At 41.7% G+C, this 12,061-nt stretch overlaps 1 protein-coding gene across 1 annotated transcript; it reads left to right on the forward strand.

Annotated features, from left to right (window-relative positions):
• Window positions 1-771: 771 nt before the first annotated feature.
• Window positions 772-11,192, forward strand: ARF4 (ADP ribosylation factor 4). The gene is made up of 6 exons (XM_054280832.1): window positions 772-1,059; window positions 7,020-7,100; window positions 7,567-7,676; window positions 8,647-8,718; window positions 9,244-9,369; window positions 10,238-11,192. The coding sequence occupies exons 1-6, from the start codon at window positions 993-995 to the stop codon at window positions 10,322-10,324; spliced, it is 543 nt and encodes a 180-aa protein (XP_054136807.1). The 5' UTR covers window positions 772-992; the 3' UTR covers window positions 10,325-11,192.
• Window positions 11,193-12,061: the final 869 nt, after the last annotated feature.

The following is a 12,061-nucleotide window of genomic DNA, read 5'->3' on the forward strand; positions in this document are numbered from 1 at the left end:
ATGATTCTATGAAAACAACAGCTCAATTACCTGGCTTAGTAGCCAGATGTTAGGATCTGGTTCAGGACTATCGTAATAAAGATCATTAAGGATGTTTTTCTTTAGTAAAGGCTAAGTCTGTTCATACAGCGTTGCCCCTGGCTCGGCTCGGTTTTACTCTGCTCTTACGTGCCCGTGTCTGGCGCTCCGTGCCCGTGAACCGAGAGAGCTTCGGTGCCACCCCCGTGCTGCAGCTCGGGGCCTGTGGGGAGGGTCAGGGCGGGTCCTGCTGGGCCCGGGCTGCCTAATAATTGCTGTAGTGGTGGCGCAATATGTGTATATATATGTACAATTAATAATAGCCGTTTGTTTCAGTTTGGGTTTCTAGAGTTTTTGAGGGGGGAGGGGGTTGGTTTTGGTTTTTTCTTCATTAAATGACCTTGTCGCTATTGGGGTGCTTTTGGAGCGTCTCTGCGGATCGGTTTCACCAGTCTGTCCCTGTGTGCTGACAACGGACCCTGTGGCCGTCCCCGCCCGGCGGCGGCGAGCGCAGCGTTACCGGGGCTGCCACCTGTCCCCCGGCCAGGGCGGGGCCGCCGCAACCGGCGTGCTCCGCGCGACCCGGAAGCTGCGCGGGGCCGGCGGGCGCGCCCGCCTACATCCCCCGTGGTGCCCCGCGGCGATGGCAAATGAGCGCGAGGCGCAGAGCTGCGCGGGGCATGCCGGGAGTCGTGGTCCCCGCCGCGCCGCGGCCGTGTGGCGGAGGGCGGTGCCGCGGCCGGGGGATGTGGCGAGCGTGACGTGATCGTGTCCGCGTTGGAGCCGGGGCGGCCGCGGCGAGCGTGACGTGGCAGAGACCGAACGAGGTCCCCGGTCACAGAGCACCCGCCGCCGCTGCCGGGCTCGCCTCGCGCGCGGAGAGATCCGTGCGCGTACACCGGCCGGGCCGCGCTCCCTTCTGCCCTCCTTCCCTCAGCGCTCCCCCGCCGCCGCCCAGCGCCGCCGAAGCCGCCATGGGCCTCACCATCTCCTCGCTTTTCTCGCGCCTCTTCGGCAAGAAGCAGATGCGCATCCTTATGGGTGAGGGCCAGTGCAGAGCCCGGGCCGGCTGGGGCCGCGCAGCCGAGTCCCGCCGGAGGGGGGAGGGGAGGCCGCGGGAGGGCCGCGGGTCACGGCGGGGGAATCGCCCCGTCCCGGACTGCGGGGCGCGGACACCGCGCTCTGCCCGTCCCATGGGCTGGGGGGGCGCTGGGAGAGCGGCGGGGAGCGGAGGGGGTGAGCATCGGGCTGTATTTGCCCTTCCTTTTCTCCCGCCGTGTGCCCGTTCCCCTCCCTGCCTCGCCCGCCGCTCCCCGGTCCCGGCGAGGCCGAGCCCCGTTCCCGCAGCTGGAACAAAGCTGGGATTGCGGCCGGGCAGGGCCGCTGTCCCCGGGCCGGGCGCCCAGCGAGCCCCGCGGCCCGGCCGTGCCCTCCTGGCCCGGCGCTGCGGCTCCGCGGGCTGGATGTGACAAAGCCTGGTGTGTGCGGCACAGGGGCGTGAGGACTGCCGTATAATGGCCGATTTTCGGCAGCTGTAGGGAGCTGTAGTGCTGTATCCTGGCTCTCGTGAAAGGGCGTTTCGGTACAGCCTCCGTGGGCATTAGTTTTGTGCCTCGTGTACAAACCGATAAAACCCTCTAGGCAGCTCTTGCAGTGCTTGCTTAGTTTTACTGTCTGCCCCCATAATAATTTAATTTTAATATCCATTTATTTTGAAATTATCTGTTCTCTTGATACGGGCTGTGTAGGAGTTGAAGCCAGTGGCTCTTGAAGATTCTCACTTTCAGATTATAGTTCAAAAGGTCAAAGCCAGCACATACTGCATTGGTATTTCCTCCTCCGCTTCGAGTTCTTCCCTGCCTTCTTCCACCCACCTACCCACCCCTGTAAGCTTTATGTACAAACAGTTATTAGCCTCCGATTTTTCTCAGATTCTGTTACCAAATTGAATGAAATTTGGTTCATGATCGTTGACTGAAGTAGCTTGTCCTAAGGAACTGAATAAAGTGCTCATTTGGATGTAGCCAGCAAGGAGAGTGGGCTCTAACTGTGAAACTTCCTGGCACACACCCATCCTTAGTGCTGCCTGGATATGCACAGCAGACACAGTAGTGCAGCTTTTAAAAATTATAATCTTTCAAGTTCTCCATCTATTTTGTGATGGTAAAGTTTGTTATTGCATACCCAGTCATTTTTATTGTATCTTAACTCTTTGAAATTAGAGACTCTCATCCATTTCAAAATAATCTGAGTCATTTTAGTCTTCAAGACAACTTAGTACATGTGTTGGTTTCAAGGAGGTGATTTGGTTGTCTCCCTAAGAGCCAGACTCTTAATGAATGAAGTCAAGTCTCCAAGTGAGCTTCACTGTAGGATGTAGGATGAGACAGAGTCTGTGGTACTTGTAGTTCTGTTACTTTTTGCAAAGTACTGAAAACAGGAAAGTGATGTCATGCAGATCTAAACTGTTTGCAGGGCTCTTCATTGGTAGGAAATCAGGTTGAATTTAGGTTAGAGATGGCTTTGGAAGGTGCATTTTCTAGCAGTTGGTTCAAATGAATTTATTTTTGTATTTATTAAAAATTTTTATTTTCAGGCCTTGTATTAAAATGCAGGGCTGGATCAGGGCACAGGACAGCACTGTTTTTGTTAGGTAGCATGGGAGAGTGCAACTTGGGGTATGTTGTGGTGAGAGTCTGTTATAGGACATAAACTGGATGTTTAGAGCAGAATGTTACACTGAACATGACCTAATTTGTGTATAACTGTAACACTAAAACTGATCCCTTCATAGCATTCTTCATCATCTGTCAGCACTTTGAGGAGAGATGTCTGAATAAATAATGGGATAGAATTAAAACTTTTCCTTAAGGTTATAATGTTCAGTGTATGGTTTGAAAATGGGGGTCTACAAGGGCAAACTTTTTAAGTTTCCATATGTAGAACACCAATTAAGAAATAACTTCATGGGGTAAAGTACTTAGGGGAAAAATATTATGTGAGTTGATACCAACAGACAATTAATTTATAACTTCCTTTTCACAGCTTTCTTCTTTTCTGCAGACTTGAAGATTAATTAGAATTAATTTGGCTCCTAACACAGACTTTATGTAATTGAGTTCTGCAGAATTTGAGTATTTCTCATCAGGGACCATTACCAACAGCACTCACTTATTTTTTATGTTCTCAAATTCTGTTTATGATATGAAGTGGATATTTAATGTTATACTGTTACTGAAACGTTGGGGGTTTTTTAAGTATACTAGTATAAGTAAGTATTTTTCTAAAATATTAAGTTGCTATTTGAAAGAAATGCATGAAAAGAAGATTCATGTATTTTCTTTATAAATAGGCATAACATGAGGGAAAAGAAAGGACTGTGGGATAGGGCTGAATGTCTGAAAGTCAGATTCAGCAACTGGGACATCAGGAGTAGAAACAGAGTCCTGACCCTCCATGTACCTGTCTGTGAAACTCTTCACCAATGGTTTTTTGTCCTTGGAAAAAAGACACCCATTCATTGTGCACCTTTCAGTATCATAATTTAGTGTTCTGTGTCTGGGTGTAGCTGTGCAAGTGTTAACTGATAGAGTGACTGCTCAGGAGCTTCAAATACAAAGGTAATTATTAAATACATTGGGTGGAAAATGGCAGATTCTTTGGAAATTGTGCCACTGCAACAGATGATAATAATTTAGCTGGTTTTTATTTGGGCAGGTGTTGTTTTAGACCTGTTGGTGTGCATGCTGTTGGCTTTCTGTAGTTTTTCTGAAGTTTTGTGCTGTGATAAGAGAGGCAGCCTGATATTCAGCCACCAGTGCTCAGAGTAGGAAGTTGGTTAATGAGGAATGTGATGTGATCAGGGATGATTTACCCAGGGACAAGTGAACTAGAAGCTTGAGATTTAGAAAAACAACTGACTGTGAATAAAGCACTCTTTAAGAGGAGTAAAGGGCTTAGAACCACAGTGATTTTAGCAGCACCTGAAAGCATTGTAGATATTTTTTCTCCAGCTAGAGGAAGAGGATGTTTGATTCAGTTTTAGGTGAATGCTTGCACGTACAGATCTGCATTTCCCATTGTACTTCATTGTAATCTTGGTGCTTTGCAGTACAATTGCTTAACCCTTCATTGAGTCTCTTACACCTTGGTCTTGACAATGGTCAGTCAGGCAGTAGAATCAGTGAAAATGTAGAATTGGGAATTTACTTTGTTTGGGGATTTAAGATGTGACTTTTAATCTTGGTGAAGTTTATGTTGTGGCAGTAGCTCATAGGTTTACATTTAGTGTTCCAGTGCAAATGTAAACCTGTTTATTCTTGGATTACTGAAAGCAGTAGTTACACTTCCCACCAGAAGATTAAATGTGATTTAATGCTCTGAAATTTTTTTAAATTACAGATTGGAGTCAGAAATATGAATGGAGGCTATGCTTTTTATGACTTGCTTCTTTAGACTTCATAACATTTGCAGTTTGGCCAAAAGAGGAGAGTTTTGCAAATAGGGTCATGGGGATTTGTGTAAGGTCCTTCCCTCAGTTAAGCTTCTGCCTCAAGTGTGAAATCAGAAGAAGAAAACACGAACCCATAACCCTGTAACTCAGCCTGCCTCGGTGCAAAGTCCAACAGCTTAACCAAGAGTTGTGGCAAGAGTGGATTTAAGCAGAGTCTGGGCTTTGTGCTTGCACAGGCACTGCAGCCTTCTGCCAGCACCACCGAGGTGCACCAGGGTACAGTGGGTAACTGGGGCAATATTTTCATAATATGGCAAGTGGTTTAAAATTCTCTACTAGTTTCTAATTTCTTAACTCTGACTCATGTCTTCAAGTGGATCTTGATATCCTGTGTACATACTTTGCAATGAGATTAGCTTTTTTCTTTGTCTGTATCTGTGCTGTTAGTGTAAACCTCAAATACACTCGAGCAGTTTGTGTAGACAGTTGCATCTTTCTTACATTGGTAATTTTTAAAGATCTTGTCAGTGTTTATTATATTGATAACAGTAATTTTTTTGGTGGGAAGCAATAAGAGAAGAGTTTTGAGTAGTAGTTGTAACTCTAATTGGTTCACTAAATTATCTTATTATTAATTTACTGGGAAAAAACCCTATCATATCATGTACAGGCATTATATGTACTTAAGAAGGTCTGAGTCCTACAAGTGCTCACTTGAGGTTGAACTTCATGAAAATAGTGTTGGGTTTCAAGCACTGTACTGTTAAAAACATTGGTTTTCAGCATAGCTGCAGTATTTGAGGGTTCTGAAGTCAGCTTAGAGGGCTTTGTGAGGTGACCTGACACTTAACTGGTGTGGGGAAAATTGTGGCATTTACAAGTTTCATGGCTTGCAAGTCTTGTGTAATTTCTGCTGCACTGTGAGTTTTTTTCTTCATATTTGTGTGTGGTTTTAAAGGAAACCAACACTTAAACAATAGCAGACTCAAACCCCTTACATTTCATTTGGAGCAGGTTTAGAGTCAAGGAACTTTGGTTTTGATGGTAGATTTCCACCCCACACCCTTTCTTTTGTGCTGTCATGACATTAAGAATTAAAACAACTTTTTTTTTTAACGTGCAGTGACATTACCAAAGAAGCTGCATTGGCACGTTTAATCTTATGCACACAATTAGAATATAGGACACTTATAGATAAGGTGTTTTAAATTAGTTTGCTGCAACAGCAGTTTGTATCTTGAGAAAAAGGAGGTTTTTGCAGAGTTTGGTTTCATTCTGAATGAGCAGGTAATTTTGAATCCCCCTTTTTTTGTGATGCTAAGGAAACAGTTGTGTTATTAATAGGCAAGTCACCAAACCACTTAAAGCTCAATATATTGCAGTTGCAGAGTAGGAACTTAACTCAGAATGCTTAAGAATGTGTGTCATGCTTATAAAGTGAGGATAGCATTTGGTTTCTTGCAAAAGCATTAATTAACTCTTCTGATGGGAGGTATTTTTGCTTGGGCAAATGTTACTGACAAAAGAGACATTTTGTGCTGTGGTGTTTAGTACCTGCTGTTTATGGAGGTGCTTGTGTGTTAGGTATTGGGTTCTAAATTAAAGAATTCTATTTTGAGTTACATTTATGTGTTCCAAAATGCTTAACAATAAGCAGTTTCACAAACAGTTTTAGAAAACGACAGTATATGCTTGCAGTGTTGGTGATATGTCTAAAAAAATGTCTTTTAGGCTTAGTTTTATTTTATTTCTGAAGTGTCCCATATTTACCACATAGCTTACATTGAGAAACAGCAAGCTCAGGTTTTGTTTTAGAAACAGAACAGCAAATTTAAGTGCAGAATGTCTTCTGTAATGACCAACAGTCATTAGGAGGAGACTCCTAATGGAAGCATCCTAGTGGATCTCACTGTATGGAAATGATATTCTGATGAACACCTACAGCCCTTGTGGTATATGTGGAGGGATGATGAGAGCTGCCTGATGTTCGTGGTTTTTTCAGTACTTAAGAAATGTTTTAGCAAAGGGAAGAGAGGCTGGAATAAGGGACAAGAAGTGTCTTTGTGTGTAGTGCCAGCTTGGGTTGGTGCAGGAGTGCCTGTGAAGCTGAGCTTTGCAGGAGGTTGAGTAGGGGAGGCCTTCCCCAGCTTAGGGAACAAACGTGTGATCAGTTAGAAACCGTGTGCTGCTTGTAGATTGCTGCCAGGCTTTTTAAATCTTCCTGATTTACACAGAAGAAACTTTCAACATGAATGATAAAGCTTAATTAACACAAATACTAAGGAAGGTTACTTAAAACTTGTGAGCCTCTAGGTTGTGAATGGAGGCATCTTATTGAGCTTGTTTTCTTCATGACTTGTTCTCTCTCAGCGCTGGGTAGAGGAGATGGGCAAGAACATACAGTAGTTTCTCAGAAATGAGTTAACAGTGTTTAAAAAGCTGTTCTCACTAAAAACCCCCTAATACTCTGCATGTAAAATGACAAGCTTTGAAATTAGCAGGTTATAGTTCAGTTTGTGAACTAAAGCAATTTTTCTCTTCCTTCTAGTTGGTTTGGATGCTGCTGGTAAGACAACCATTCTTTATAAACTGAAACTAGGAGAAATTGTCACCACAATTCCCACTATTGGTAAGATCACCAGTTCTTATATCTTTATTCTTGTTATTTTAAACCTGACAGGCCTCTGAAGAGTGCAGGGATTTACTGTCTTTGTAGTAGAATAAGAATCAAGACAAACATGACTGTCTGGCAGCGCCATAACATAACTGTGTCAGACCAAAGAGACATCCAGACCAGAATCCACGTACATACTGTGGCCAGTAGCAGATGCACAGGAGGACAGGAACCAGATCAATAGCACCACTTCCCCCAAACACCATGAGTCTCACAGTTTGGCTGAAAGATTTGCTCAGCCACTTGGGCTTGGATTTAAGTGATTCATGTTTTTTCCCCCTTCAGTCAATTTTCTTCTTGATTTATCAGTTCAGTATTGATAAGCCATTTTATACATATTTGGGAAATGTGTAACATGGTTAGAATTATGTTTTAACACTAGAATTAACTATTTCTAATTACTGAACTCCTTCATTTTTAGGTTTTAATGTGGAGACGGTAGAATATAAAAACATTTGTTTCACAGTCTGGGATGTTGGTGGTCAAGATAAAATTAGACCTCTTTGGAGGCATTATTTCCAAAACACACAGGTAAGAGTATGGCAGTAGTTAAAGACCTACTTTGTAAAGCCTCATTGTGTTTTGTAGAATTTGTTGCAATTGTTTTGCAACTGGTTTGTTGTGAGGAACTTTTAAAATATACAGCTTTTACTATGCTAAGTGAGTGTTTTTAGTAAGCTGAGCCTCTAAAATATGGTAAAAGATCTTGTTACCAGTTGATTGAAAAGTGCTAGCTTCACAATGATGTGACTATTGTCAGTTTTTGGGACAGGAATGTGATACCTTTGGTTGACAGGTAGTGAGGTAAGTTGCTTAATAGTATCAGAAAACTTCTGCAGTGAGTTTGTTTGGGGTTTTTTGTGTTTAATATAGAATTGTTTCCATGATATTTGTGTGCAGCAGGATGCATATGATTGGTGCAGAAAAATATAGAGGTCTGGATTGACTAAAGGGACCTTGCACCACCATACTGTTGTGAATAGAGCAATATTTATTTTCAGTTCCTTATTACTGTCCTGTTACTAAATACTCCTAGAAGATACTTCTCTTTCCTTGAAGACAATGATAAAAGCAAGTTTTTCAGCTGAAAGGTTAAAAGAGTAAATTGTGTAAGAGCACTTGAATAACAAGAGATGCCATTAGAAGTACTGTTTGATACAAACCTTTTCAAACAAATTCAGGCATTACTTTAAAGGGTGTGGGCTTTTTCAGGTAAATATGAGATGGTGAAGCACTTGTGATTTTTAATACAGTGAGTGAAAGGGGAGGGGGAAGAGTTAATGTGATTTTGCTGCATTTTTTTCCCCCTAACTTTATTTTGAAGCTGAGACATAGGTAATTGTTCACACACACATCATGCATTGTTTAAACAGAAATTTCTGTTAAATTTGTCCCCTTTCTTAGGTAAGCAATCACAATATTCAATATGAGTATTTTGGTGGTTTAAGAATAGTGCTGCACATTTACATTGTTTTTTTCAAATCTGCTTAACTTTCTATAGGGCCTCATTTTTGTGGTAGACAGCAATGACAGAGAGAGAATCCAGGAAGCAGCAGAAGAACTGCAGAAAATGGTAAATATCAATATCTTCTGAGGTATAATTGTTGGACTGATTTGTTCTATTTTTGAATGTTTGTCAGGTTCCCTAAGAGATTTTGGATTTTACAGTTTTAGGGAGTCTGTATTGTATTGAGGGAGTGTGTATTGTATTGAGGTTTTAATTCTGGGTCACACAGTGCACCGAGTTGTAATTTCCACTCTGTGGAGAGCCAGTAATGTGTCTGAACCTTTCATTCATGAAACCTTGATAGGAATGCAGCGGGAAAAGAGTTTTAGAAGAACAGATTGATGCTGGAGGATATTTCACCAGCAAGATGCCCATAAATTTAAACTTTTTAAATTGAAAGGTGACTTCCTTAATTGCAGGAGTTCTGTTGTGTACTAGTTGAATTTCACTCAATACTTACTAGTGACTTCAGGAGTAAGAATGAAAATGTTTACAACCCTTAAATCAGTATTTAGATTTTTTTAGTGTTTGTTGAAGTAACTGACTTATTTAACTGAGGCAATTGAATAACATGCCTGTTTTTTGTGTTAGCTTCAGGAGGATGAGCTGCGAGATGCAGTGCTGCTCCTGTTCGCAAACAAACAGGACCTGCCCAATGCCATGGCAATCAGTGAAATGACAGACAAACTAGGCCTTCAGTCTCTGCGTAACAGAACTGTAAGTGCTCAGCTTCCTCACTGCTCAACTCTTTGCTCCCTCTGTTATTTATCAGAAATGTAAAGTTCCTCTAAGGGAAAGGGTAGTTTTCACCTCTTTCTGTAGAAAGATGCACACACCTACTGTTAAACTTCATAATGCATCATTCAGGTCCTTGTTCAAAATAAGTGATTTAGAAGTATAATCCAGTGTGTTCAGCTGTTAAAGGTGTTTCATTTCTCACCTTTTTCTGAAAACATACAAACACTCCAGTCTGTCATTGAAATGCAGACATCCAGCATTTCACAAAGTATGTGATGGGATTTCCTGTTTTCTCAGTACTCTGGGAGAGCAAATGCATTCTGCATTCCCACCTCCAGGAGGAAATTACGTAGCTTCCAGAACATTAGATTTCATCTGCTCAAGTTTTAGAGGCACAGGTTGGCTTCCCATGAGCCATCCCACCTTTTGTAATCTGAGTGTCTGTGTTGGCACACTAAGATCCTGACCATAGAAGCTGTTTCAGAGGTCCATTCGTGTAGATAATTCCACACTCACTTCCCAAAATGCAGTCTTTCAGAGATGAGAAGTAGTTTTCAGCATGTAGACCAAATACAAGTTCTGTGTTTGTTTCTTGATGCCTTAAGCTATGTTGTAGCCTTTACTAGGCCAGCACTTGAATTTCCAGATAATGTCTGAACCTCCTCTACACTGCATGTACTTCTCAAAATTTTTTAAAATACCATTTATTCAATCTTGATTCTACTTACAGCACAAAACACTGGTATAACACACACAATTCTAACAGCACTAAAGAGTGTCACACTGTCATAACTTAGCTTGCATTTTGTCAGTATTTAAATTGAATTTTTGTGTTCTGCATTAACAGTGGTATGTCCAGGCTACCTGTGCTACGCAAGGAACTGGTCTGTATGAGGGACTTGACTGGCTGTCAAATGAACTCTCAAAACGCTAATTCCAACTGGATGACTCTTTCACCAGGGACATGTTTGATATAAGTGGTCTAGGCTTGTTACAACAAAATTAGTTTGCATCTTGGTTATTACAGTATCTGGAACTGATATTTGGGCAGGATATTACAGCGTTTCAACTTGTTTCGTTGCCAATTTATTGTTTACCGAGCTACATGTTGCAAAGGTAGCAATATGCTTGGGTAAAAATCTCCTTAACTTGGAAAAAGTGTATCTTCTGATTTTATTCCCCTTGTTAGCCTAAATGCCTGAATATAGTTATTGTGACATCTTTAAGATCTGTTTTGAATACTCTTTGAGCCCCAATAAATTAATGTTTTAATTTTTTTTTCTCCCTGCTACTCTTAGTTTACTGATGCCCTGTTTCATTCCTCGGACAGTCTGCTGATTTAAAAATGTAGCATTCCGTATGTATTTATTTCTCTCCCTTGCCAAAAAGATTTCCTAATTCTGCTTGTTCCAAGCCAAGGAAATGCTCTAAAACACTATACAAATCTACTGCACTGAGGATCATTTTATTGATCCTTTGGTTCTGTCAGCCCAACTTGCCTTTGTGTGAATTGGATTTGATGGGTAGAATAGTTCTGTGCTGGTTGCGAAGAGCTCATGTTGAGGTTGTTTTTAATATTCAGCAGATTGTCTTCCTTTATATTGTATCTTTTTTTTATGTTGCATGTTGCTTTTTGGTATCAGCCTGACTATTTTTGCCCAGTGTATAATAGTTCTGCTGAAGTTTTACTGTTTGTTGGTGAACATATCTTCATAAGGAAATTTTGGAAAAGTCATCAAACTCAATGGATTCGTTTCTTCATAACCCACTTGGAATTATTCCTAATAAAATGATAAAATGTATAGTTCTGTGTATTCTCTTCTTGATTCCTGAAATAGTTGAAGGCAAATTATCATTTATTCTTTCTCCATATACTGAGCTTTCCTGCAGCTTGAATATGGACACCAGTCTCAAATTTTCACTTGTTTGGAGCTGTGTAGAGTGGGACATGGAAGGGAGGCAACCAAGTTGTATACAGTGCAGTAGAGTAGCTGTCATTGGGGCTTACATAATTCTGTAATGTCTTTTGAAGTTGTAAATCTAAAATTCCTTTCAAGATGTCCAGATATGAAAATACTAACAGTTAAAAAATTGTAATAAAACAAATTTGAACTGCCTGAAAAGCATGCATGTCTGTTTCATAGTTTTATCTACATGTCAAAACCTACATGGGTCTCAGCAGGAGAGTCACATGTTCTGTTGGTGGCTAGCTGGGAAGGTAACCTGAGTGTTTTTACAGGGATATAGCAAATATTACAATAATGCTGATAATCACTCCCCAAAAATCATCTCTACACAACTGCTGCTGGCTGTTTTCATATTTCTGTCCCCTTACACCTTTGTAGTCCAAAAGGCATAAATTAATATGTGTTTTGAGGCTGCTACTAATGGGTAGTTTAGAATCTATTTTTCTGTTGCCTGTCTGCTGTATAGAAGCAAATATTGCTCAACCTTCCCACTAAAATGTGCTGTCCTATTGATTGGATGTCTTTAGCAGCCCAGAGCATGATTGTGTTGCAGTTTCAGGCTAAGTGCTTCTCATTTTCCACCCAGGTCTGGTTACCCTTGCTACAAGAAATCCCAGTGACGAGGTCTGGTAAACTCAAGCTAGTTTTGGTTCAGAACACCTTCCTGGGCAGCTTCTGCTGTAAGTGAGGTTTAAGTTCTTAGG

This window comes from Melozone crissalis, unplaced genomic scaffold (genome assembly GCF_028551555.1).
Source record: "Melozone crissalis strain CALT ecotype California unplaced genomic scaffold, PUWL_Pcris_2 ptg000029l_1, whole genome shotgun sequence".
In the NCBI taxonomy this organism is placed as follows: Eukaryota; Metazoa; Chordata; class Aves; order Passeriformes; family Passerellidae; genus Melozone; species Melozone crissalis.

Bases quoted from the DNA above. Each gene is read 5' to 3' on its own strand.
- ARF4 (XM_054280832.1), top strand. From the start codon at position 993: ATGGGCCTCACCATCTCCTCGCTTTTCTCGCGCCTCTTCGGCAAGAAG. The intron at 7,101-7,566 runs GTAAGATCACCA...CTTCATTTTTAG, and splicing joins CACCACAATTCCCACTATTG to GTTTTAATGTGGAGACGGTA. The intron at 7,677-8,646 runs GTAAGAGTATGG...AACTTTCTATAG, and splicing joins ATTATTTCCAAAACACACAG to GGCCTCATTTTTGTGGTAGA.